The 27,922-nt window shown below is 42.0% G+C and overlaps 4 protein-coding genes across 7 annotated transcripts; 2 read left to right on the forward strand and 2 right to left on the reverse strand.

The window, feature by feature from the left end:
• Positions 1-291: 291 nt before the first annotated feature.
• Positions 292-3,654, reverse strand: LOC139219554 (zinc finger and SCAN domain-containing protein 21-like). Of its 2 annotated transcripts, XM_070851461.1 has the most exons (3): positions 3,429-3,654; positions 2,636-2,826; positions 292-2,492 (listed from the first exon to the last, which is right to left on the reverse strand). In XM_070851461.1, the coding sequence occupies exons 2-3, from the start codon at positions 2,823-2,825 to the stop codon at positions 1,555-1,557; spliced, it is 1,128 nt and encodes a 375-aa protein (XP_070707562.1). In that variant the 5' UTR covers position 2,826; positions 3,429-3,654; the 3' UTR covers positions 292-1,554. The 2 variants fall into 2 exon arrangements, with proteins under 2 accessions (XP_070707562.1, XP_070707563.1); XM_070851462.1 differs by lacking the exon at positions 3,429-3,654 and having other exon boundaries at positions 2,636-2,869.
• A 4,039-nt stretch (positions 3,655-7,693) lies between these two features.
• Positions 7,694-11,825, reverse strand: pkmyt1 (protein kinase, membrane associated tyrosine/threonine 1). The gene is made up of 8 exons (XM_070851450.1): positions 11,733-11,825; positions 10,571-10,987; positions 9,995-10,232; positions 9,615-9,894; positions 9,407-9,513; positions 9,132-9,304; positions 8,785-8,999; positions 7,694-8,521 (listed from the first exon to the last, which is right to left on the reverse strand). The coding sequence occupies exons 2-8, from the start codon at positions 10,943-10,945 to the stop codon at positions 8,137-8,139; spliced, it is 1,773 nt and encodes a 590-aa protein (XP_070707551.1). The 5' UTR covers positions 10,946-10,987; positions 11,733-11,825; the 3' UTR covers positions 7,694-8,136.
• An 88-nt stretch (positions 11,826-11,913) lies between these two features.
• On the forward strand, positions 11,914-15,610 carry LOC139219563 (elongin-B-like). The gene is made up of 4 exons (XM_070851472.1): positions 11,914-11,992; positions 12,759-12,893; positions 13,133-13,241; positions 14,591-15,610. Exons 1-4 carry the CDS (start codon positions 11,990-11,992, stop codon positions 14,701-14,703), a joined length of 360 nt encoding a protein of 119 aa, XP_070707573.1. The 5' UTR covers positions 11,914-11,989; the 3' UTR covers positions 14,704-15,610.
• A 1,533-nt stretch (positions 15,611-17,143) lies between these two features.
• On the forward strand, positions 17,144-27,848 carry LOC139219551 (transforming growth factor beta-1-induced transcript 1 protein-like). Of its 3 annotated transcripts, none has more exons than XM_070851456.1 (12): positions 17,144-17,483; positions 20,440-20,490; positions 20,858-21,006; positions 21,172-21,227; positions 21,685-21,821; positions 21,918-21,999; positions 22,476-22,560; positions 24,016-24,198; positions 24,283-24,456; positions 24,553-24,634; positions 25,246-25,394; positions 26,952-27,848. In XM_070851456.1, the coding sequence occupies exons 1-12, from the start codon at positions 17,471-17,473 to the stop codon at positions 27,216-27,218; spliced, it is 1,428 nt and encodes a 475-aa protein (XP_070707557.1). In that variant the 5' UTR covers positions 17,144-17,470; the 3' UTR covers positions 27,219-27,848. The 3 variants fall into 3 exon arrangements, with proteins under 3 accessions (XP_070707557.1, XP_070707558.1, XP_070707555.1); XM_070851454.1 differs by lacking the exon at positions 17,144-17,483 and adding an exon at positions 20,239-20,311; XM_070851457.1 differs by lacking the exon at positions 20,440-20,490 and having other exon boundaries at positions 17,146-17,483.
• The last annotated feature ends 74 nt before the right edge of the window (positions 27,849-27,922 follow it).

Here is a 27,922-nt window from a genome sequence, read left to right on the forward strand (position 1 = left end):
ATTTTAAAGAATCAGCTTGATAGAAAATGAAGTCAACGAATAAATGATTATGTATTATAATAGTTTAGGCTACCCAGTAGTGTATAAAGTAGTTACAATTAGCACCATGTTTACCAGCTGCATAATTAACTATAATCTAATAATATTATATATATATGATTCTGAAATGGACCATTCTGCATGAGTACTTTTACTTTGGCTGCTTTAAATCCATCCATCCATCCATTGTCTATACAGTTTATCCTTCAGGGTCATGGGGGGGGGGACTGGAGCCAATCCCAGCTGTCGTTGGGCGAGAGGCAGGGTACACCCTGGAGTGAAGTGAAGTGGGTGCGTGTGACTGTTGTCTTGCACATTATAGCCTTTCTGCTATTACTCAACCCAAGATAAGCACACAAAATAACAACTACACACATCCACAGGGTGAAGTAAGGTGATGTTTGCCTGTTAATACTTTTTCAATGAAGCCATGACACAACCCACCTGTGAGGGTGATGTTGACGAGTCCTCAGTTAGCTTGAAACGTCACTCAGAGTCGTTTGTGGTGGTAATAAATTAATTTATTGCTTCTGTAGGCTTTTCTTCTAAATAAGTAAATAAATCTCCAATAAATATATCCAGCATACAGCAAGCTTCAATCAGTCAAGAAAATCAGGCGATTTTAATGATATTCATGCTGTTCAGATTTTAAATTTCAGTCTTAGTCGTCATCATTTACTTGGGGGATGGGACGTGACGACGAGAGGTGTTCCACTACGAGTGTGTTAACCTCTTTAGACCAACGGTTCATTGGACTTATATCCACTTAGTCCAAAATCAGTATTAGTTATTACAATGTAGAGAGGCACCAATATGGCCTTTTTAAAGCTTCCCATCTATACTGTCTGACACATTATTGATAATGTTATGCATTTTGATAAAACGATTTTGACAACTGGAGGTGCTGCATAAAATCTTCCAGCAGGTGTTTTGTGTATTTAGCCTGATTAAATCTCTGCTCAAGCTGAGGTTCACGTTAGGTGGAGCACACCAAACTTTTTGTGCTCATAAAAATGAAATTTTGGTGCACCACCAGATGCAACAGGGGAGTGAAGGAGGTGTCACAAAGTCCTGACCGCAGATCTAATCAGGCAAAATAACTGAAATCACCTGTGTGAATGTATCATGGGTGTCCTTTGACAAATAGTTTTAGGTAAAATTCCATGGTTAAAAAAATTAAATATGAGAAAAATCATATGAGACAGATATCAATTCATATACTGATGGTGTGCCTTTAGACCAGTGCATTTCTATCTGTAAAGCATTTGCCTCTTTGGTTAAGTGCTCACCTTCTGCATCCCTTTTTCATCATGATCAGGGGGACAAAAAGACAAGCCAACAGAGCACACGACTGGCTACATACCAGAACAGCAAGTACATCCTGTAACAATTCCCAATGAGTTACAGAAGACTAGCCTATAGACATACATAAGATATGTGGCTCATAATTTACACACCCTGAAACTATTTCTTAGACAACAAGTGTGCTGATTAGCAGCGAGTCCAGTACAATAATCATGGCTGCTGCTCCCTCCATACTTGCTGTAATTGTAAAATCTCTCCAATGTGGATCTTCTGGTGTCTTTTAAGATTCTCCCCCCGACTGAAACTCTTTCCACACTGGTTGCAGTAGTACGGTTTCTCCCCTGTGTGGACTCTCTTGTGTTTTTTCAGGTCTCCTGCCTGACTAAAACGCCTCCCACACTGTACGCAGCCATACGGCTTCTCTCCCGTATGACAACGCTGGTGGATTCTTAAGTTCCCCACCCTGCTGAATGTCTTTCCGCACACAACACACACGTGTGAGTCCTCTCCCCTAAAGTGCTCCATCCTGATTTTTCTTCCGTCAAATGAAGCCCTGTTAGTTTTTGCAAAGCCAAGCCTCCTCTGTGTGGCATGATTTGAGTGGACGACGACAAGCCCGCAAGGTTCAGCACTGACTTGCGGCCTGTGCATCTCAGCAGAGCTGTGACGAGAGGAGTTGCAGCTTAAATCCACACATCCACTGAACTGGTTTTGAAGAGATGGTGGCTCAGGTGTTGTGCAGTCTGTTGGTTCTGGCTCTTTTTTGATAACAGCCAGGTTGACACCACACGAGGTGCTAGAATGAGAGGTGCATGCATCATTAGACGAGACAGCATTGATGTCCCTGTTTGCACTGTGTGATGGGTGGACTGTCATTGCCTCCTCAACAATGTGTGCCACCTCCTCTGGTTGTGCTTTGTAATGTTTAATTGTATGTGCTGAATTGCACTCAGTTTGTAATTCAGCATTAGTGTAGCTCTCCAGTTGTTTCGACTCCTGCTTCACATGATGGTCAGGTTTGTGGATGTTTAAAGTTTGTTGCTCTGTGAGAGGGGGTTGTGAGTCCTGCCTAAAAGTGAGGCCAAAATCCTGCTCTTGATTTTGTGTGTCTTCTTCCTCAGGTAACGGATTACTTGGAGGTAGAGCAACTGTGAAATTAAGACCAAAGAAATAAGTGTTACACTCTTACTAAACAACTCGTGAATAACTTCAACACTTCAACCAATGTAGCATAGTTACATAGTTTATCTATAATGATAAATGCCCCATGAAAATCACACTTGCTACCCACCTGTGCTCTCTGCTGTTATCTTGTTATGAAGCTCCTGCAGTCTTCTCCTCAGACTCTCATTCTCTCTCTGTGTTCTGGCCGTCTTCTCCTGGTACTCTGACACCGTCTCCTTCACCACCTCCAAAACCTCCTGCACTGCTTTAGTCAGGAGCTTGGCCACACGAGCGTTCAAACGTTCCAGTTTAGACATCCTGACATAAACAGTCGCTTAGGGTAAGAAATGACTGTGGACTGGTTATGCATAACACTGGGCAAAGGAGGCACTTTGTATACAACAGTTATTACGTAATCATTAAAGGGCAATGTTTCATAAACTCTGCTGTGTGACAACACTTCAAGTGTGTAACAGAAACAATGCTAGAAATAAACTCAGTTGTTTGATGCATGTCCATTCATCAACAGACTTTAAGCTACTTAAGAGGCTTAAAAAACTAGTAATTTACAGCTGTTGCATGTTACAGTTAACAAGAAACATTTGCTGTACGCTGAGATTATTTATGGGTAAACCTTACTTAACCTAGATGGTTTGGTTTGATAATTTGGTTGCACAGTCGCCTCCCCTCATACAGAGACAGCCCTGGATGGGTCCTGACAGTTTATTTGCAATAGGACTGTACGTTAACGTTAGCTAAACACAGAAATGTTTTCTAAGTTACAGACACTGGTCAGAATTTCCACTGTGAGGTACCATTAAGTTCACCATTACGTGTTTATAATAGATGTATGTTTTTTTTAATTTGATATGACTACAGTTAAGCTGGTGTCAGGTCCTTTACTGAGCGTGTTGCTGTACCTGGAGCTGCAGTTGGCGGAAACACTGTAACGTCGATAGCTAACGTTAGCCAAACTAGCTAACTCCGTACGTAATAGTTTTCCCTTTAAACTTCCAACAAACCCGCCATGCGCTTACTGTGTTAGCAAGACATTTACTTATAATTTAAGCCAAAATTACTGATAAAAACTTTTTTTTAAAGAAACGGAAACGACAGTATGAAGTACACATCAAAACGCGACATAGTATGTCGCAACCTCCGGAAGAAACACCTGAATCACGTCCGCTGTGATGCGGATTTTCAAAATAAAAGTCCAAGTTTAATGCATTGGTTAATTTAAGAGATAAGAGAGACTTTATTTGTGTCATACCAGGGAAATTTACTTGTTACAGGAAAAGTGCAGAAATAAAGTTAGTAAAAGAATTAGTGCAACATTTGCAAATCAGTCTAATATTGGTGGTTATTAATTTATATTATTAATTCATTTGACATCAAACAGTTAATTTCACCTCCTACTGAATTCTTCTTACCATCAAATCAAAAATAAATCTTTAATGACCTGTGACACCATACAGCCAATAAAATTTTTCAGAACAAATTGGTCATTGGACGCTTTATTCATGTCACAACAACAGAGGGGAACAACTAAAATGGTTTATCATCATGATTAAAATGAACCAAAAAAGTGTTGTTTCTTAAAGGAAATTGTGTCTCAACATTACCAGTTGCATATACAAGGAATAACAAAATGAAAATAAGAAATAAAGGGGTTGTGCAGTAAAATAACAAATATTTAACTGTAACATGGTAAATATTCATATCAAGTTGGAGACTTCTGAAGCATCCACTTGAAAGCTTCCTAAAGTGCAAACATGACATTCCCACACACACAAGTACATAAAGTCACACAAAGATGAACTTAATCAAGTCAAAATAAAATATTAATGTGCAGCCTTAACTTACAAAAGTACACAATGTTTAGTGGTGTTTGAATGGTTGAGGAAGGCACACACAGCATCATCAAACACCTCTCAAGGATAGCCTTTATTTACTTTGCCATCACTCTTTGTTCCTTGTTAAGGCACATTAGGACAATGGCGCTTGATTTCCAGCTGCCATTTGAGCTTGACATTCTCATATGATGCTGGGCTGGCAATGGAGAAGCAGATAATGATGGCACTGACTTGGCTGTAGCAGACAAGAGGTATAGTCCTCACTGCCAGTGGTGTGCCAAAACTTTAGACTGACTACGTTAACGTGGGTGCTGCAGTGGTACATGCTACTACTGTCTCCAACAAACACACACATGACACTCTGCACTGTGACAACTTCACCTCCACAATTTCTTAAACACAAACATAAAACTTCATGATTACGGATTTTGCTTTTGCATTCCCATTTAACACTCCAACATCTGCCCTCAGTCCAGAGCATGTTAAAAAAGACTATTAAAGATAATGGTGGACGTGGCTCAAACTGAAATCCAAACTGAATTAAAAAGTTGGACATGGAGCAAATCCACATGGCCTACAGGTTGTTTGTTTCGAAGCAATAATAATAGCAGACACAATATAAAAAAAACTTGTCAAATCTGTTGTTTCACCATCTTGTGGCAGTGCGCCCTCTATCGAGTAGGAAGTGACACATCTGGTTAGGTAGGCACTAGGCAGGCCCCTAAACCCAACATCAAGCTCAGACAAGTTACATCCGGTTGGGAGGGAAAGGAAGGTTCGGTGTTGGGAAGCATGTTTTGTCATCCCCTCTGAGTAGTAATGTAATGAGGTGTTTTTCACCTGACCTCACAAAGCCAAGTGTGCAGTTGACTGTTTAAACACTATAACTCTAACATACAGGCTGAACACAGTAGCAGCATTTCAACATTTCTGAATTACTACGGCAATCCAGCAGTGTCCAATATTATTCTATGGTGTAGTTAACTTACTGGATAACAGCATATTCTACAGCTACTTCTATAGTGATGTTTCTGTTTTGATATTGTCTTTGAACTTCTGGATTTCCAGCACAGAAGACTTCTGTTCTATTATATCCGAGATGGACCTGTACTGTTTATAGGGGAGGTATTTTTTTATACTTTCCCAGCCTTGTTAAAGAGGGATCACTTATTTGTTTTAATTTTTACACCGTCCATGCTGGTGTGAGTTTTCTACAGGCAGGATTAAGCCACAACACTGTACTATTAGGAAGTACCAAATACATTTAATCGATTTGGAAATTAATATGGAATGTCCGCACCTCTGCAACCAGCCACACAGTGAACAAATCTCTAAACATGTCAAACAACAGTCAAAATTATTAGACTGTGCTTGATTCTTGAAAGTGAACATAACTCCACATTAAGCTCCCTGTTTTGGCACGTCACACAGTGGTGTGCAGCTGATTCACAGATGGGTTTGTTCATGTTTCTTCATGTTACTTGAGTGACTAAAACTTTTGCCACAGTGACTGCATCCGAACGGCTTCTCTCCCGTGTGGTAGCGCAGGTGCACGGTGAGGTAGCTCGACTGACTGAACCTCTTCCCGCACACCGAGCAGCAGTACGGCTTCTCCCCTGTATGAACCCTGTTGTGTTTCTTGTAGTCGCCTGCGTGCCTGAAGGTGCGACCGCAGAGCGAGCAGCAGTAGTGTTTTCTGACGTCTCTCTGTGGCGCTCTTGAGCCCGAGCCTCCCGCTTTAGTGCTCGTTTGGGTGCTGTGTTGTTTTTGTGCTGCCGCGCTGTGGTTGTATCTCCGAGATGGCGGCTCTTCTAGGCCGTTCTGGTCCATACTGAAGACGACCCCTGACTCACAGAAGAGTCTTAAATTGGCTTGAGGAGGCTCCAGGTTCAGTCTGTGTGAGGAAGTGGGATTATCACCGTCTTCATTTGATGTTGGCTCTACTTTCATTTTGTGATCAGTTTCAGGGATTGTAGCGGCAGTGAGTGGGTCTAAGAGGTTTGACCTTGGTGCTGACAGTCTGTTATCAGGCTCCGTTTTAAGACACTTTGTATCGTTCAAGTTATCACCACCTAATTGTGGTACTGTTGAAGCTCTGGGGGAGGCACACGGGGTGGCTAATGATGTGATGGATGCTTCACAGTCAAGGTTTTCAAACGAATATGTGGGACAGATTACTGCAACGTCCTTATCAGAGGGGATGAGTGCAGTGTCCTCTTCCAGGTCGCCTCTCTCAGCCTGCCGGGCTGCAGGGGACATCTGTGGCATCATTCCTGCACAAAAAGAGACAAATATTGTTAATGAACCACTTCCAAACCGTTCATGTACAAGAATTTCGTGTTGTCTTACCATTGCTTTCCAGTTTCAGTTTATCCTGGAGCTCCAGCAGCCTCCTCCTCAGACTCTGGTTCTCTCTCTGTGTTCTGCTAGTTTTCTGCTGGTATTCTGACACAGTCTCTCTCACCACCTCCAGAACCTCCTGCACAGCTTTAGACAGCAGCTTTTCCACCCGGGTGTTCAGACGCTCAATTTTGGCCATCTTTATAGATTAATATTTTTTTAAAAAGGGAAAAAAGGAGTTGATCTGTGTTTTTTTTATTATTTTTTTTATATAGATCTTTGCCATAGCAATACTTTCTACCAATATGATGACTTGTGATTGGCCTAACAGATCTATAACATACTATTAAATTACAATTTATTAAGATGTTATGCCCCACAGATATCACTGCATAAATACAGATTAACATACAATACTAAAAAGACCATCTCACTATTACATGAGCTAAAACAGACGGGCTTATAGCAGATATTATTATATTACAGTATTTAACTAAAGGAAAAGCAGCATACCTTGAACCTAATGTGATCCCGTTGAATATTGTCGCGCTCTTTGATCAATCCCAGATTATCTAATAGTGATCCAGATGGAAACACTCATTGTTTACAATCTTCACACTTGTGCAGATTTTCGGTCTAAGGTTACAAATTCCCATCTCAGGACACGGTGCAGTTCACGGTGCAGTTCAATTGGCATCTATCGTTACAGCTTTCCAGTAAGCAAAAGGAGTAAAAAAAAAAACGGCGTTGCTAATAAATATCCCCACAGACTGCGACTGTGTGCGCCTCACATCCCCTCCATAGACTGTATAAAACAATCACCACCCACATCATCCCTTTCCTGGGTCTCTGAGGCTGCTGGCATCCTGCGTGAGGTGCGCTGCTGCCATCTGCTGGTGAAAACACACAAGAGTCTTACAGGCAGCTCATCTCTTTCAAACACTCTACATTTACTTACTCAGTCAGTTCTTATGGCACGTTTCTGATTTACATCCCTTACAGTCTCATTGCTGACCTGACTCGTGTGCACCACTCACACGTTTTTATATTTTAAAAAGTTCCTTATGCTAAAAAACATATTCCACAAGTTTACATTCGGTTTCCCTCCTCCTTTTATTGTCTTTTGTGACTCCTGGGGTAAACAGCTCAAGAGTACACCAAGCTAATGATAACTTATTTAACAACACACCATGACTTGTCATTTCACCAACAGATTGCATTTAGCCTGCAACATAAAAAGTGCTTTACTGTCTGATTACATATTTAGATACTCTTTACCCTAAATTATTATTTTTTTTCAAATACATGTATGACTGTTACAAAATGTAGTTCATACAAACTAAGCAGCGGACTGGGTACATTCATATATCAAGTTCTTGTAATGCGGCAGTTTAAAGTAGAAATTGTTCCTGAATGTAAACTGGCAGCCTTGTGCTCATGGCTGTCCCTCTAGAGTTGTTTCCTCAAACAGACTGAGCAGGTTCTTTGGTTCAAAGTTGGGTCGGGGTAAAGCCTCCTCTGTTCGGACACAGTTGCGATCGCGTCGCTGCGAGCACCTGCTGGATGAGGGGTGCCGGCTGTCCGTGGAGTTTTCATTCACGGCATCTGCATGAAGCTCTGTGTGTGTGGGGCTCGCGCTGGGTGTCAGTGGGTGGCAGGAACCATTTGAGTGGATGCTGGAGGGAGTCTGAGCTAAATTACAGGAGAACCAATCACCCAGGTTTGAGTGAGTGGGTGTGTGGGCAGGACTGCGATGATTGTGTGTCGGTGTTCCTGGGAGAGGAGTGGATGTGCTATCCACAGACAGTCTGGATTTGATCCTGTGGAATGGGGGGGGGGGATGTAAATGTTAAGCAGGGAATTTGACAGAAATAACAGAAATAAGACAAGATAAGGCAGTAACACCAGCAAATTCTCTGTTGCTGGATATTCATACAAGTAAAACATAATACAAAATTGAGTTATGAATTAGTTAATTTTTTTTATACCCAAGTCATCCAAAGTGAGAGAGATTCTTTTATGCATTCAGACTAAAGAGCATAGGCAACAAGAGCATCACCCTATTGACACAATGGTCCTCTACCTGTGTGAGAAGGTGGGGGAGAGCTCTGTGGGATCCAACAGAAACACTGCATCATCCTCTGGGCTCCCTGAATCAGCATGCAAGGCACTGAGGGGTAGGGTTAAGTCCCTGTCCCAGCTGTCCTTGGGAGGAGTGCAGGGCACCGGCTTGGTCCAGTGAGGACGAAAGGACACGTGAAGGGAGGACAGGAGTCTACACCCGAAGCACACCACCAACTACAAGAAAAAGACCAGAAAAATCTAAAAATGGAACCTCCAATGTTGAGAAAATGTACACTTTTAAGTTTAATACATCTAAATAAACCGAACTTGAAATGTGATGCTGAAGAAGTTTATTAGACACATTACCTGACAAAGGGAGGCCAGTGTCAGCGAGGCCTCGACCACCATGAGATAGATGCGTCTTTTCCACCTACGTTTCCAAACCGAAGGGAGGGCAAGGAGCTCAGAGACTGTCGGCCTTTCAGATGGTTCTGGGGCCAACATCATCCGCAGTACTGCCTGGAGTTCAGCCGACAGGCCTGCAAATACAGACAGAAATAGTCAAACACACGCAAAGTAATTTATATATATATATATATATATTTTTTTATAAATGGGACTTGAAAGATAGTGGATCTTACTGCTGGTAAACTCTGAGGGGAGGCAGCCTTGTCTGAGCTGTTGCCAGCCCTCTCCACCATTTGGAACCTCAATATTACAGGCAAGCTCCAGAATAGAAACGCCCAAACTAAATGAAAAGGGTTCAACAACATATAGGCATTAATTTAAATCTGATCGATCAGTTACAGATTTTAGAATAACTTATTTTGCCGCTTATGATATTTGGACCTGAAAACATCTGCAGCAGGTCCATACTCCCCACGGAGCAACTCTGGGGCCATGTATCTGGGATCTCCCTCCTGGACATCCTCTTTCAGTTTCTCCTCTACTGGCTCTTGGCTCTTCTGTTTGAGCTCAAACAGCAGTCCGAAGTCACCCAGCTTGAGGCAGCCAGAGTCAGTAATAAGGACATTGGCGGGCTTGATGTCTAGATGCACAAAACCATGAGAGTGCAAGTGTTGCAGTGCTGAGAGGAGGTCGCATAAGTAGGCCCATGCTGCAGGCTCATCTGGGTTGAAAAGTTTCAAATGAAAACCAAGTCAGTATGTAGCAAAATATAATAGCTACTACAACATCTGAATAGATTTTGTTGTCTCTTTCATACAGACCTGGGCCAGGTGGCTGGTTCTCAGCGTGGATCAGCAAGCTGGTGCTACACAGCTCTGTCTGAATGTACAGTCGGCCACACTCCTCCCAGGCTGCCACAAAATTCAGGATGTGAGGGTGAGGACACAGACGCTCGTGGTTCCTGGCCTCCCTCACGCTCCGGTTCCTCTCACTGTTTCCCCTGAAGCGATGAGCAGACCGCTTGACTGCATACTGGCAGCCATCCTTGTTGTTTTGCACCTTGAAAGATACAGAAAATGCTGAGGCCTTGTCTTTTATGTGGGGATAATCTTGGTTATAGAGAGAATATGAGCTTAGAGAGATATTCAAATTTGTATTGTGATGCTTCCCCAAGACAAAACAAAAAATGTCCAGGAATATCTTTAACAAAAACAGAAGAAAATGAAGTGTAAGAGCTAATTGGCACCGCCCATTCACTTGTTTTAAGTTTTCAAATTTAAATTCCCGTTCTTCATATCAGAGACTGTCTTTCTTACCCTTATATAGTTTTGTTTGAAGTGTCTTATAATTAAACACATTCTTTCATAAACATACACACAAATGTTTGTCTTGCTCACCTTGTAGACCTCTCCAAAGGATCCTCTTCCCAGCAGGCCCAGATTAGTGAAGCACTGATTGAAATAGGACTGCTGTTTGCTGGGATCATACACAGAATTTGGAGGGGGAGACTTACTAAGGGAACAAGACAGGGGTGTCCAGGGGGACTGATGCTGGGGGAACACCCTGCTCAGAGGGGGACATCCCTTGGATGGTGGCAGCGGGGGCAGAGAATGTGTGAGTCGGGAAGGGGAGGAGTGGGATGAGTTGGACGTTGACAATGAGGAAAAAGGGAGACGACGCTTTTTGAGGGAGAAGGACTGCTCTGCATGGGAGAAGTGGGTCGGAAGAGGGAGAGTCACCCTGGACACGGTGGTTTCCACTGCCACTGACATTGTGAGGAGACTTTTTCAGTTCCTTTCTTCCAAGATACTCAGCTGCAATATTCAAAAGAAGCCAGACAGTTAGTATGAATGCAGAAATGCCATTTTTGCCCAGTTCATGCCCAATTTAATGTACCCTTTTCTACTGATGCACACAACCTTACTGATCTAAAACAATTCAGGAATATTATAACCACTCTGTTATATATTCCCGAAAAATTCAAATTCTGACACATGTGCTATTAAATTTGATGTGACAATTTGTCCTGACACTACAAATATCTGCGTGACTGGCATAAATAAAATTAGCCATAAAAAGGTGAAATGTTCTGTTTTGCAGACCAGCTTGGTCACAGCTTGTTTTGCCATCCTGAACATCCTGCTGAACAGGTTCTCAATTATCTGATATCAGTATCAGTACACCCCTCTGGATCTTTTCATGGTCAGCTAATCAACACATAAAGCTAGCTGGTAGAACAAGACCTGCTGAAAACATCCAAGCTAGTTTGGTCAACCCGGTAAACAAGTTTGACATCGTCAGGCTTCAGCTGTAACACTCAGTTCAGCTACTTTGCTGAATTAGCTACGAGTAATATTAACATTATTCCAAGCAGCAGGTTAACATTATTCAGTCTTTGCCATAACTGATAAATGTCACCTCCACAAAACTATTGCTGACAAACGTTGTTTAATTCAGCAACATAACACAGCTAGCTAGCTAACTCCCGGTCAAATAACGTCCTGTAACTGACAGTTCAGTGTCAGCTAAAGTGTAAATAAGTAATGTTACCACACAGACCATAATCCAGTGTTGAGGACGGTCCTCCAAACAGCGGAGCTCCGATACTTTCTGAGTCCAAATCAAACTGCAGGTACACCCCTCAAGCATATCACCACCTCGCGCCAAATTCTGAAAATCATACGCAGTTTTGCGCACCCGTTCTCCGAGAATACGGACTGCTCGTCTGAACTGCGTAATATCCGCAAGCAGTGCAGTCTGGGTTCTGCTGTACAACACAGGGCTGGCACAACTGGCTAGCTAGCTGACCGCCTGAAATGGTAACTTTGTTGTTATTTTCGATCGTTTTTGTGACTTTGGTGCCTTGACACGAGCGCCGAATTAATGTCCACCCCCTTGTTGAAAACTATTAACGCTGTATTTACAGACTATACTGTCGGTTTCAGAAATGTTCATTTCGGTTTGTGTTTGCTAGCCAGCTAACGCTATGTTAGCTTCTGGTTAGCTTCAACGAGAGCTGCAGCTAGCGAGGTAACCTAGCCTGGCTAACCTTGGCAGTGATGTAATGTCTGCCAGTTAACCCAGTGAGGCTAAGGTTAGTGAGATCAGCTGAACGGTCACTGTCGGACCTTTTAATGTCTGCTAATTTAACTCACAGGCCTTAATGTCAACGCTGTTTCCGTGTTGGCTAACGTCAATTTCGCGTTAGCTCAGATCTTCGCCTGCCTCACTGAATGTTGTAACTTAAATTATGAATCAATGAATTGTCAGCAGTTTTAATTCTTCTGTATCATTTACTTCTGTGACACACTGGTATATCAGCGAACTACAGACTCTATTTTCCCTTTAAAGACTCAGCTAACACATGTTTTATTAAGGTGATATAAACCAGATGTCACCTATGAACGACTTAAAAGGCCTACGGTGATGTTTTCTCAAATAAAGATATAAAGTTATTAATAATCTAAGCCACAGAATGAACTACCCTGTATGATCCTTGTCTATCCCAAGAGTAACATGTTTGAAAGCAAAGCTCTAATCTTCAGGATAAAACAGCAAATCAATTTTATGCCCATTTTCCCCCAGGATGTGTTCTTAATGATCCGGCGTCACAAGACCACAATCTTCACAGATGCCAAGGAGTCCACCACTGTCTATGAGCTGAAGCGCATTGTTGAAGGAATACTAAAGAGAACACCTGAAGACCAGAGGCTCTATAAAGTAAGTGCAGGTTCAAGTGTGCCAGTTTCACCTCATTACGTCCAGTCACATCACTGACTGCATCACAACTCTAAGTTAAACACACTTCAAAGTGACAATGGTGGCATGTGGCCACGTTTCCTTAGCGTGACCTAAAATATTCTCTGGAAATGTCTGTGATCACTGCCTTGATGTCCATTGAAGTAAATCCATAAACTGTGAGGCCATTAGAGGGTTCAGTAACATTTTTTCCCCCACAGGATGACCAGTTGCTAGAGGACAGCAAAACTCTTGGTGACTGTGGATTCACCAACCAGACTGCCAGACCTCAAGCCCCAGCTACAGTTGGTCTGGCCTTCCGCATAAATGGTATGTTCAGTGTATATCATTTGTGAGCTGCTAAGAATAAGGGATATTTTGGTTTTTTCCCCTAATTTTAAGGTGATTTTCCAAACCAATGGTTCTCAAATTGTGTTGTGGGAGAAAGCCTGATGTGCCGTGGAATTTTGTCCTTTACATGTTCTATTCAATTATATCATAAGGTGATTTTTTTTTTAAGAGCTAATGTAAATGTTGTAAAATGTTTTTATTACCAAATAACTAAACACCTAGTAGCCTATAATTTACTTTTTGTTTAGGCAAAACCTTGCTCCCAAGCAGGTTGAAACATTGTTGGAAACTAATACTTTTACATGGTAAAAATGTCAATACCAGTATTTGGGGAAAAAAAAAAACAACCCATGATTTGATACAAAAGTTTAAAAACCACCTTTCTAGACAACAAGTACTTCCTCTCTTTCTGGATCTTTCCTGCATTTTTCTGTGTTTCTGGGAACTAAATTATCTATAACTCTTGTTTTGGATTTACTTGTTTAGTTGAATGGAAGCTATCATTTGCATGATTGATGGAAACCATTTGTGCTTTGTGTCAGTCAATCTGTATTTACGACAGCTGTAACTCATCCATTCTCCTGCATTGTTAAAGACCAATATGTGGCGTTCAGTGCCAGCTAGGAGGTATAATTTTTGTCTGTCTGATTTTCCTACATTTTTCAGAATGCTCTTTAACTGTCTCCATAAGCATGCTCGAGTTCAGCTTTGGTTGAAACTAAGATAGTGATACTAGCGCTTTTTTCACTTTACTTAAATTGTCGTTGTGCTTTTTACTTAAAATACGTTGCAGAAACTAGAGAAATCTGTTGCTGTCTGTCCTGTGTGACTTTTAAACATTGCTGCAAAATATTGAGTGTGGCCTGAAGCTGTGGCTACTTCTGCTGTACTGTAATTTTTCTTGACATTGTACATGAGTTTACAATGCACAAGTGACAAATAAGGTGAATACATCCTTATTTAAATTTGATTTTAGCATGAGACCAATATCCCATGTGGATTTATTGCTTTCCAGACTCACTATGATCAAACAGATTCCAGTCTGAATAAAAGTCGTATTTAAACTGCTCATGTGAGCATGCTCACAACACTAATTGACTAATTTCACCATGACTTACAGTGGTGACTTAAATGACTCCTAAAATAAACTTCCTTTTGCCTCTTTGTGTGAGTACATTAACCAAAGTAGATCTTACTTTCGAGCTTTTGAGTATAATCCCAGAAAGATTTGCCGCAGTCGGAGCTCTCTGCAGCAACTTTGTGACATGACTGATGCAACCCTGCTGTTGCGCCGGAGCTAATGTTTCCCCGTGTCCTCTGGCCTCCAGATGAGATGTTCGAACAGCTGCACATCGAGGCCTTCTCCAGCCCCCCAGAACTCCCCGATGTGATGAAGCCGCAGGACTCTGGTAGCACCGCTAACGAACAGGCTGTGCAGTGATGACGGGGAGAGGAAACGAGCAGTGGAGAGAAGGATGGAAGTGGGTGTGTGTGGATTAACTGCAGTGGAGGATATGTAATATAATTTCAGTTGATGGATGGGGACGTCATAGGTAACCGAACCTATCCATGTTACCATCATGCTATCATCCCACCGTCCCCCAGTTTGCTTCACAAATCATTTTTTTTTAAAACTCTATGATTTCCACATCACATGCTTTTCTTCTCTTTGACTTTGCTCTTAAGCAACAACTAGCTCAAACTTTTTGAGTGAAGAAGTTGGTTTTGAAGTATGATCGTGTGTGTGTGTGTGTGTGTGTGTGTGTGTGTGTGTGTGTGTGTGTGTGAGTGGGAGAGATTCTAATTACTATGATTAATATTTTGAAAAAGGTGAAGGCGTAGTTGTTTGTCACAGTGCTAGAAGTAACATGCATAGTTAAGGAAACTGCATGAACAAGTTCAAATAAAGGCTTTATTTTCACAGAATTAGATAAACGTTAAACTGATAAGTTTCCTTGACCTGATTCTCTCAGTTTTGTTGTATATTTCTGATTTGATTTCAAGTCTTTATAATAATTATGTTAAGTGTTTTGTTGTCTTTTTTTTTTTTTCCAGTATGTATGTTTTACTTGTCAGTTCTTTGTTGTGTGTTTCATGCACTGAGGCCAAACGCTGGTACCTCTTCGACAACAGAGGGATTTATTTGGTCAAAGAACATTGTGTGTGTGACATACAGTGCAGCCTACACGGGAGTGGAAAGGAGAGATTTCTGGTGTTACAACTTAAGTTTTAAAAATGCAAACGTCACCACGTCACCAACATCAATGTGGCACCTTCCCCTGATCACACAAACATAGCCTGTAACTGTGAGCTTGCTTAATTAAAAGTTTTTCCTGTTTTGTTTTTTACACTGCTGGCTGTTTTCTGGTTTGTGTCGATTTTGAAGTGAATTAAGCAGATTAAGGGGTCAGTGATAAAGAAGTGGGGCAGGGCTGTAGCTAAAACCAGTCTATTCAAGTGTCCCAATGATGGGTGACAGCATGCACGGTACAGGGACCATGAAACAGAAGCAGCCTCATGAAATGCAGCCATTAATTGTATAGTTTATACCTGCTCCTTTCCCAGGTAAAGGCAGATACCATTTTTTATGGATTTTGTACCATTGTCTTCAGCTATCTTTTGCCCAGATCAGTGTGTACAACAAATCAATAGTCTTACTCATCTTTCCCAGACCTCTTGAGACCCCAAAAGTCTCAGGTTCACTGTATTAGTTGGTGTTTGGTAATTAGATTACTTTACACCACCTTCTAATATCAAAGTAATCATTAACTCAGTCCTTCATTATTATGTAATGTGGAGGCCCTGTGGCAAAATGCAGCTCTAACACATTTATGAGTTTATATTGTGCTTACATGGAGAATTTTCCTGAATAAAGCTGTGTTTTGACTGACCACCTCAAACTATCTGAGCTAGGCGGTAATCCAGTATATCAGTACAAGTCGGTTTCTGGATCTCTGCAGTGCAACACAGCACAGATGGCAGCTTTATTATATTTTAATTAAATCGCCATCTGTATTGTGCTGTACTTACTTGAAAATTAAAACGAGGGCTCAGACAGGTTAGGTATCACATATTAAAGCCATCATAAACGAATATACACACATAAATATATTCCTGTGGTCATAAAGAGACTTTAATGAAAGGGATAGGTAACAAATTCCACAGTCCTTATTATGTGTAAAATTAACTCTCAAGTTCATCAAACACTAACATGAAGTGACTTTAGGAAGAGATCTCTTTGCCTCCATTAACTTTTCATTATGAATGGGAGTGTGAGGATTGTCTGAAAGTATACTTGGAAAAAAATGTGAACCTACCCTTTAATCCTGCCGGCAGAAAAAGGTCTTAGAAAATAGTTTTTTGGGGGAACAATCGTGTTTAAAATGATTAAAATTACTCTCTGTAATGTGAATATGGTTCAATGGGAAAGCTGAATAGACAAGCTGAATGAATTCAGTATGATGATGATAATCAAGAGATTTGTTTTAGAAAACCTCTTCAAAAAGAGATCATTTCTTGGTTTTAGGCAGCAAAAATCCATAATGCTGTTAAAGGATGGGGCATGTATTTAAAAAAAAAAAAGAAAAAGTGGATATCATGGTTTCCTTGGCTGACTTTGCTCATCACATCCAAATGCTCTCTTTACAAGCTCCTTATTAAAAAGGGGCGTCGCCCGTCACTGTTGATCCTTAGCTTGTATATTCTGTGAAGGACACACCAGTAAATGCATTTTCCGATATTTCCTGTCACCGATTTGCAAAGACACGAGCGCCGCAGCAGCCGGGCTGCAGTTTGCGCAGCTCGCTGCTCGCAGCGCCACTAAATCCTTAATTTTCTCTCCCAAATATGGACTAGGAATGTCCAGGATGACGTCCTGTGTCCGGGGAATGCGGGGTTTGTAACCACATTTATTTAACTACGCCTTCTCCAGTCTGAAGTCCTGGTAGGCATTACACAGGAAGAGAGTCGTGTAGGAAAAAGAAACGGGACGCCCTCCTCCTCCTCTTCCTCCTCCTCCTCCTCCTCCTCTTCCTCCTCCTCCCTTGGCGGATAACGGTGCCCGAGAAGTTATTCAGGACCGACGCAGACAAAAGCGCCGAGGCTGTCTTGTGTTGCGGGCTTTCACACGCGTCCATCACTAGTTATTAATGCTGGCCGCGTCCGTGTTGTGTCCCACAGAGAGGAAGACGCTCGGCTGAAGCCACATCATGGAGGATCTGGGTAAGTGCTGGTGCTGATCTACGTTTCTAAGTACATGTTCAGATATCTTGAGTGGATCTTTGGGAAGGGGTGGTGCGCCCAAACAGAGGAAATAAGCTCTCTGTTTATTCTGGCTGTCATAGTGGAGTGAAATTTTGCTTTCCTTGTCTAGAACATAACATTTCTTTAGGTGTAACAGAAAAGGGTATTTTAGTGGGGTTTTTTTTTTTAACATTTAAAGGCAGAGAAAAGCCTCAAATGTATCTGTTTTACAACTTCTATGTACAAGGTTTTTTTTTTTCTCTTATAACATCTTATGATCCTGCAGAGTTGTGTTTATGTTTCCAAGCAAACAGGCCACAAATGCTCACACACTCATACAGGTAATGCAAAAACTGGTGCTACATTGCTCTGTGCCTGCCAGCCCGCCATTGAGTGTTTCATGCATGCCCTGCAAATTCAGTAAATTCTTTTGTAAATTAGATTTTGAGGGATCCACAGCGGGCTTTCCCATCAGTCAGTATTAACGAGTCAGAGATGCAGAGACGCCTCCTGTAGTCCATTTTGAAGACATGAGGGGAGGCTGTGAGCAGCATCAGCTTAGCCCGACTGGTTCTGACCGTGTCTGCCGATGAAGATGCTGAAGGAAGGTTTCTTGACATGATGAGGAGCTTTGCGTTAGGGAATAACCGTGTAGGAAAGGCCCTGAAATAGCCCAGGGCCATGCTGCTATTTCAAAAAGCCGCAGAGTTCAGTGAAAATAGAACGGCCCTTTTGCCTCAGCTGCCCATTTGCTTCCTCAGAAACTTTTTTTTTCTCTTAAAGTCCACTTCAGAATTGGGGGATTCATGCTTTTCAAACAATACTGGAAGAAATGGGTAGATGTAGCCAAGCACATCTGGGCACATCTGGATTGGATTGCACACAGATGAGAGGCCGAGTTACTGGGTGAGTGTTAGTCAGGCGGTGGCCATGTTCGGGACACTCGATTTATGCTGCTGTTGTCCAACAATCTTGTAAGTTTATGTATTGGATCTGGAGAGGCTTTTCGGTGAGAGAGACCACTTGTTAGAGAGGCCTTTGGCCAAGACAAACAAGTCGACAAGCAGCTCTAAATATGGTCACAATTCCCATTGAGAGACGTTCAGCTCCTTATATGAGCAGTTCAGTCTGTAAGAGTGTGTGTGTGTGTGTGTGAGTGTGTGTGTGTGTGTGTGTGTGTGTGTGTGTGTGTGTGTGTGCAACAGACGGAGACTCACAGCAGGGAGGAGGAGGGCAAGTAGTGTACGCACAATATTCTCACCACATGGTCGTACCAGAAGTGTGAATCATTTTGGGCAGAAGTGACTACAGGGATGACCTAAGTCAGGGTAGACCAGTTATTTTTAGGTTTATCATGTCACTGTTGATGAGTACAGATGTTTAAAGTAGTTTACCAGAGCGGGAAAAAGGTTTAATTGAGTTGTTTAAATGTTTTTCAAACATCCATGAATGAATCTGGGGTTCGTTCTAAACCTCAGAAATCGTGAAATCAGAGAATAATCTCACCTCAGGGTCCATTTAGAGGCTGTGTCACGTAGAATAAATGTATGCAAATGAACCTCTTGAACTGCTGCCTCAAGAATGGACGCTGTGGCTCAGCTTGTGAGCCGACATGGACAAGAAGCAGCTGCTGAATAGACCTCGCGGTGAGACCTTCCCTGTACTGCTCCACGTAACCAAAACTCCTAAACCAAAGCAGAGTTAACTGGTTTATCTGGAGGGATGAGGTCTGGAGCACATGGTCCTGATTAAAGCTTTTTAACAAGGGACAGCGCTTTTTAAAACGCTGCAGACCTCATCACTGCAGACTCTGTCTCTATTGTCCTGTCTGTTGAGGCACTGGTTTGAGATCTGATTTGGCAGATTGTGGCGTGTCAGGGTTTCTATATTTATTGCATATTAATACCCAATAAACTGCCATCTGTGATAAGCTGATCGCACATGACGTCACTCCCATCAACCTCGGTCATAATGCTACGAGATGAAGTTGGGTGTGTGAAAACTCGTTTAATAGAAGTGGCAATTAAATGTTTACAACTTAGTGAAGTAACTCCAAGATCTGTTTGTCTTGTATGAAAGAAATTACTCTTCACACGACCACCTCTGTAATCACACAAACATCTTAATGACATGAACGCCCTCCTGTTGTTAACATGGGAATCTTTGGCACCCCTACATTCATCATATGATGTGAATGTGGCTATTGAGCTGCATTATGGGAATTGTAGGATCCAGAGTTTCGAGCGACCAACAGACCATCCTTTTTTGTTATTGTGCCTCTCACAAGATCCACAACTTTTAGGAATTGCAATCCTAAATCTGTGGATTGGCCCTTTAACGGTATTAAATGCTATCCGGTTTAAGATCAGTTTGACTAACACATTTGTAGCAGGGCGTTGCCACTGATGGGGGACTTCAGCTCATCTGTGGGGGGACATGAAGCCGAAAGAGGTTAGGAACCAGTGGATTAACACATAATGTGTGTGTGTGTGTGTGTGTGTGGCATCGGCAGTGCGACAGGTTAAGTCAGTGTGTGACAGCAGCTTCACCTCTTCGTCTCAGAGTTTGTAATTACTCATGTTCAGCCCTCGTTTCACAAACTCCAGCTTTCGGTCGCCCGTACATGGACTTATCAGCACTAAATGATGTCATACAGCCTAACCCTTGAGCAACCTTGGAGGGGGGGGGTTAGATATCAGTCACCAAGCACTCTTCCTCCTCTGCTTCCTCTCCATGCTGCTGTGTCTTCGATATGCAGAAATGTTTGTGTGCTCCAATAACTTCACCGTGTCGATGGATTATCTCTGGTTTGTGGCCGTCCTGACTGTCCTGTTCTCTGACTGATTAGTGTCCGAGGATGCTCATTGTCCTCCATGTTGTGTGGGCTGATTTGCTGCTGCTGTATCGGTCACACAGCCTCTCTGTCTCTCCTTAGGAGTGTCTGAACCACCTAACTACCCTCTCAGTCCTCGTATTGTTGTGTTTGGTACGTAACTGCCTGTGCATGTGTTTGCACGTGTATAATCCCGTCTGTCGGCACTTGTCCATCCTTTACTTAACTTGATACGTTCTGTCTACCATCCATGTGTTGTTGTTGTTTTGTTCCCGTCTGCACTGCATGGTTTTAAAACATTTCTTGACTCATTTCTCCTTCTGTTTCCCTTTAATGCTTCATAAACAAACTGATAACACCATCAGGGACATTCATAAAGATACAGAGATACATTATGGGGTACTTAAGTGTTTTTAATAGTAAATCTAACCAAACCTCCATCACATTCATGCTGTCATGTGCTACATCATCTCTCTCTCTCTCTCTCTCATTCAGTTTCTTTTCTCTCTCTACCCACCAGATGCCCTCCTCGCTGATCTGGAGAGCACCGGCTCTCCTCTAGCTCGTTGTCCTGTCCTGCTTACCTCTGACCCTCCACAGAATGCTGATGGACCAAGCGTGGACACCACCCAAACCCGGCCGCCGCCACCCGCCTACACCCCACAACAGGTAGACAATCGGATGGAGTCGTACCAACTTTCTCTTTGCAGCTTCCGATCTGAATGAATCAAAACAGTCTGGACTTTTCTTACAAATATTCTTTGTGAATTTGTGCTGCTTTTGCAACAAATTGACTTTAAGGCTTATTTACTGTGAATCCGTTTTGTCTCTCAGACTGTTTCTGCTGCAATGAAATCTACCCAGAACTCCAACCCAGACAAACTATACAGGTAACACCCTGCCTCATTTTAATATAAAGTGTCATCTGTGCAGAAAACATTTTTTAGCCTGGTTCCACCCAAAACCCACATTTGTTCAGAATATATATGATAATGTTAATGTATTATTTGGAAAACGAGTGGTGAAATGAAGTAGTGTGATTATCAGGCTGTACACTTCTGTGAATATAAATTGATTCTTGAGGTTTTACATTAGATTTTGCATGGATAACTATCTCCCCAAAGCAAAAGTAGGACTTATAAATATATAAATAACTTTTTTTCTACTTTGTCATTTTCTTGTCAGTGAGTGTTTGCATCATAAATGAGAATATTCTGTTGCTACATGACTCATTTCTTAATGGACAAAGTCACCTATGATTCATGACGGAATGACCGCGACAAAGCCGACCACATTACTGACAGTTTCCTGGTCTGTGCTCATTTTTGTGTGTTGCCTTTCTTACAGCACGGTGTGTAAACCGCGCTCTCCCCGTGCGACGGATCCTCCTCCAGCCTTCTCCTCCTCCTCGGTGTTGGGAGGAGGTCTGAGCGAACTGGACCATCTGCTACAGGAGCTGAACGCCACCCAGTTCAACATCACAGGTTAGTGTGTAGGTGTGTGTGTGTGTGTGTGTGTTTATATGGTGTTTGACTATGAGGTGAACCTTCTCTTATATATGACCTTGTTTTTGTCCTCAGATGAGATCTTGGCCCAATTCCCATCTTCTAAGAAAGATGAGCGGGACAAAATCAAGGATAAGGTCACAACCTCCTCTTCCAGGTACATCATCGATTTAGTCATCATTTTTCTCCAAGTGCTACAATTTTTTTAGATTTTAACATTTCCATGAAAACTAGTGTATCATTACAAAATAAAACACAATCCATAATGCATTATGAGGTATGTTAAAGTAAGCAGCCTAGTCAGAGGGAAGCTGCTGTACCAAAACCAACATTTTCAGACACTTATTCCAGGTCAGTTTTAGTGTCCACCTACTGAACTGCTTTCGTGAAGGTCTGTTTTGTGCAGCTATCACCTCTCAGAGACTGGTGGCTTGTTGAAATAGTTTAATTTTGCTGGCCTGGTCTCACTTCTTTGAATACACTTTAAAGATGAGGTGCTGATCATGATGTAAATAATACAATCATTGGCGCTTAGTGTGCGTTTATCTTCTCTGCAGTATTTTAGATAAGATCAAATGAAAGTGTGTGTTTTTTATGGGGTTATTAAAACAAGAATTATCTTTTGTGTCCCAGCTCTCCGAAGCCGTCAGCAACATCAGCCACACTGGAGTTGGACAAACTGATGGCTTCTCTGTCGGACTTCAGAGTCCAGAGCACAGTAAGAGTCCACACAACAGCATGGAAATGACATGGAGAGGCCAGAGCTGTTATTTTGTTAGTGTCAAACCATTAAATCCCAACTGTTCCAGGCTTTATCAGGGCTCACACTGAGTCGCTTGATTTCATGATGACTTCACCATTCACTGTGACAGCACATGCCTCCTTGTATGCTTCTTTGTATGACCAGATAGGGCCTGAGGATGGAATTTAGTATTGGTGGTGATGTTTTCCAGCTTCAAAAATAGCTCCTGACAGTGTGACGTCAGACTTATAGAGCTACACTTTGGGGGTATATAATCCAGTCATTCTCCAGTTCAGCAAGTCAGTGGCATGTGAGCAAAGGAAGTGGTTCAGTCAGTTAGAGTTTGTTTGGTTGTAGTGTGCAGCCCAGCTGTGGGTTATAAACAAGCGCGAGTATGACGTTATGGGAACACAGTTTATGAGGAACATTTCTCCATTGGACCCTCTCTGCTATCACCACGTTGTGATGTTCAAAACTTTCCAAAATGTTGATTCGTACCTGTTTCTCAACCATGCTGGCGCTGTGGCTCCAGATGTGGCACTTCGGACCACCACTTTGGTCCAGATGGAAATATTTAAACATCTATAAGATGGATTGTCTTTTTTTTTTAACATTCATGGTCCCAGAGGACACCCCCACAGAGCATTAGTTTAACCAGGAGTTTGAGTGTTCAGCACTTTATTGACTTTATTACTTTATGACTGACTATAATGATGATTTATGACCAAATACCAGAGAACAAATGACATTCTCCTCAGCTGCACTTCAGTGTCATTGTGAGCATGTTAGCATGCTGAAGTTAAACTCACAGCATCGCTGTATGTATCTACGTACAGCCTGACAGAGCATCTGGCATGGCTGCAGACTTTTAGTACTCTTTTAGAATATGTCTAAGATTTGTCTATGAATGGGGATTTCCTACTCTTTCCAGAAATGTGTCAGACAACTTCCAGACAACAGGCACCAGTGAGCTCATACAAGTCAGCCTGGTTTCTAAATGTTGTGGTGTGTGTATGACAAAGGGCGACTATTAGTGGAGGAACTGAATTTTGAACGATGTTGATTCTGAATAAGCTGTTGCTTTTCTGATGGACTGACTGACATTATCAGTTGATATTACTTGCATTTGGACATTTATCCACAGGGATTTAGACAGATAGCACATAATATATCACTCTATTTTGAATAAATGTTTGAATGTTATTATCAGGTAACATTTTTCCTTTCAGTAAACACTCACAGACAGACCAATGTCAAAAAGCAGTGTCTTTTTCTATACCACCTGTCTTTCTTTTTTCCTCTTTCCTTTTTTTCCAAGCGCTCTACATTTGGGCAAGTAATTGCAGACCAACTGTCTTGGATAAACTCTTAGAGAATTAAAATCCCCAAGACAGATGCCCCTGTCATCATTTTTATTTCTCTCTCTCCCAGCCAGCTGCACCTGTCAGTCCAGTGGTGACGGCACCACAGCAGCCCGCCCCCCCGCCACAGCCCTCATCTGGCGGCTCATTGGACAGCATGCTGGGGCTGCTTCAGTCAGACCTGAGCAGACAAGGAGTTCAAACATCCTCCAAGGGAAACTGCTCAGCTTGTCAAAAGCCAGTCGTAGGACAGGTGAGTCATCAGCATAAGTCAGTATGGACTAACCGCAGTAACAAAGAAGATACTGTTCATTAATCCCACTGTTTCCTCGTGCAGGTGGTAACGGCTCTCGGAAAGGTGTGGCACCCAGAACACTTTGTGTGCACTGAGTGCGAGACAGAGTTAGGCAGTCGCAACTTCTTTGAGAAGGATGGACGGCCGTACTGCGAGTCGGACTACTTCACCCTCTTCTCCCCTCACTGTGCACAATGCAACAAGCCCATTTTAAATGTAAGAGGGTTGGATGTGTCATGCCGCTTATTCTGGTGTGAATAGCTCGAACCCACCTGAAGCCATTTATAACTTTTTGTTCCTCTTGTTGTTCAGAAAATGGTCACAGCTCTGGATAAGAACTGGCACCCAGAGTGTTTCTGCTGCGTTAAGTGCAGCCGGGCATTTGGAGAGGAAGGTAATGGGCGGCACACACAGTATCCTGTCTGGGTCCAACACACAGCTGTTAACAGTGAATTTCAGCAGGGTCATGCACTATCAAACGCACATACTTATTCAACTGAAAATTCATTTAATCAAGCAAATTTTTTTAGCAAGTGTTTTTTTAGTATATCAATTATTCATTTTAAGGTTATAATCTGTCCCAGAGTTTGTAACAGATTTCCATTCACTGTTTGACCCCTGGGGGGCTCTATAACCACGCTGTAGACAGCTGCCAAACCCCCTAAAACATTGATTTTGTACAGTTTTAGAGTTAGTAGAGTTGATGCTCTGTTGTAAAGGCCCTCTCACCCTGCCAAGAGTTCAGGGGAAACACTGAAACTTTGTCATGGAATTGGACACATTTAAAGCAGCTTTGGGACCAAAGAAAAAATACTGTCAGCCTTTAAAAATTCACATCAGTAAACCAATAATACACAATAAAACACAATTATAAACAGATCGAAGTTTAATGCTCCACAGACCAGAATCAAATGGAAAAGGTTCAGACAGTGTCTTTTCTCCGGATTTCACATTAATCAAAGAAACTCTTGAAGTTTGTAAATCCGTGACTGTTTTTTTCTGCAGGTTTCCATGACCGTGAGGGCCAGCAGTACTGCCAGCAGTGCTTCTTGACTCTGTTTGCTTCCCGCTGTCAAGGCTGCAGCCAGCCCATTCTGGAAAACTACATCTCAGCTCTCAACTCTCTCTGGCACCCGCAGTGCTTCGTTTGCAGGGTGAGTGTGTCCTCTGCGGGTTTGAGGGGCGTGACGATGATGATGCTGCATTTGGAAAACAGTTGCAAGGTGCTACACACCTTTTTTGTTTACCCACTGGTAAATAAATGGCCAAGAGTTTGATGCCTGGGGTGTTACAGCTGCAGATTTAATCTGAGGAAGAGTCAGGTAGGTCAGAGAACTTAAACAGATGTTATATTTGCTTTCAGTGTGTATCCTATAAATCTTACAAATGTGTTGAATGAATTTCTTCCTCATTAAAAAAGTGCGAACTCATCTTTTTAACATTTCGAAACCCGTGTTGTTGACATCTGTGTTTGCCAGCAGCACGTCTTCTCTGACGTTGATGGCCCATTGCTGCGTTTCTTAGCGTGTTCCCGCCAGCTGTTGATCTGTTGAATAATGTGAAACTAAAACCAAAACAAAACGGGGACTGACTCATAAAAAACAGCTCCATGGAGCTACTAGAGCTAAAACACTCCACAGGGAACCTTTAAATGAAACCTAGGGTCATGACACCGTTTAAGGTCATGTGATGGGCAGACGGCCATGGCCACAGGTGCCTTTAAGGAGAATGAGATCAAGTCCTCTGTAACATTCATGGCAATTACATGAAGAGGAGTTTACTCACATACACACATGCTGGGGTTGTTTAAGGCTGAATGAATTTTAGAAGAGGTCTGACTGTCATTAATAATGAAAAGGATTTCATCTACTCCACCACAATTACATGCTGGGCCCTGGACTTCAATGTTTCTCATTCAAGATGATTATTTCCCACAAGTCCACTCATATGAAATTCTTGGGCTGGGAGCTCCATTACAGGAAAGATATGTATAAGATAAGGAAAAACATAAAACTAAAATAAAAGACACATAAAGATCTATATAGATATATAGATAGATCTATAAGAGTATAAGGCAATAAGCTGTGACAGCAATGAAAGGTATAAATGCAATAAAGTAAAAAATGTATATATGACCTATAAATATTTAAAAAATTGCCTAACTTCAGGTTTAAAAACAGAATGAAAGCTATAAAAGGTGCTTGTTAAGTCAAAAGGGAAAATAGGGAAATTAAATTTAGAAAAATGTTTGAACAGTTTTGTAAATGAATACATAACATGTGAGATTTTGTATATTTTTTTTAATACTTATAAAAAAATAAACAGATTTTGGTTGGTGGCCTCTCAGATTTTTTTAGGTGGGCGAAGTTATGTGGCAAGTTTGATTTGACGTTGATATGAGTTCCTGCAAATGGGTCATGGGGCATTTCTGAGACCAACAATCTGATTTACCTCACAGCTCCTCCAGTGAAGCTGCTCAGTGACCAACAGATCACACTGTGGTCGTGATGTGTACATGTGTGTAACTGTGTGAGCTGGGCGTTTTCTCTTAGTAAAACTACCATGTAAAAATGTTTTTAAAAAAAAACCCAAAAAGCTAAAAACAAGTTGGATGATGTCATGAGAAAGTTTTAATTTCACATGACAGGTTTCTAATTACAGTTGCATGAGTCAGGGTTCTCTGACCGAATCTCTCTGCGTCTCTTCCTCAGGAGTGCTACAGCCCCTTCGTCAACGGGAGCTTCTTCGAACACGAGGGTAAGCCGTTGTGTGAGGCCCACTACCACCAGTCCCGTGGCAGCATGTGTCAGGCCTGCCAGCAGCCGATACTGGGCCGTTGCGTCACCGCCATGGGGGCCAAATTCCACCCCCACCACCTCGTGTGTCACTTCTGCCTGAAGCCGCTGAGCAAAGGCTGCTTCAAGGAGCAGGAGAACAAGCCCTACTGCCACCCCTGCTTCATCAAACTCTTTGGTTGAGGACACAGCAGGGCTCTGCCCCCCCCTTCCTCTGGGTCACCAAGTGAAGATGCTGTTTGACTCTGACTTCTGAATTTGTGTTTTTTTTACTGTGGGAATGAGGGTGGAGCTGGTCTCTTTCTTGGTTTTAAAAACATTAGAGTTTGGAGAATAAAAAGAGAGTCATCCAACCCTATTTTACCAAAAAGTGGACTGCATTTTGACTGGCAGTGTCAAAAATAACTCTAGCATTGGTTAGACAGATACAAAATGGCGCCAAAATGATTTGTCATGTATGTAAATCTTTTACATACTGTATTGATTCAAATTGAATATTGAAAATTTAATTCTTTTGCCAAAAGGTCGAAAAGAAACAGTATATTTAGAGCAAATGTATTGTTTCAGTGAAGGACTTGTACTGTTGTGCAAGGAAATCCCCTTTAATATATTTGCTTTATATTGCAAAAAGTATAAGTGCCACTGCAATTTGCATTTATGTATGTATGCCGACTGCTAGTAAGTGTATGTTTGTGTAACAGACTAAGCTGTCATATGTTTAATGTCAGATATTTTGCATTATTCTGTCACTGTTGCTCTATGCAATTTGCCAAAAACAATTCCAAAGAATGAAATAAAGGAGAACACAACTTGCCTTACTGTGTAATGGGTGAATGAATAAAAGGATCACCTGTGAAATGTGAGAAAAAAGAGAAAATAAGATGAGA

This window comes from Pempheris klunzingeri, chromosome 20 (assembly GCF_042242105.1).
Source record: "Pempheris klunzingeri isolate RE-2024b chromosome 20, fPemKlu1.hap1, whole genome shotgun sequence".
In the NCBI taxonomy this organism is placed as follows: Eukaryota; Metazoa; Chordata; class Actinopteri; order Acropomatiformes; family Pempheridae; genus Pempheris; species Pempheris klunzingeri.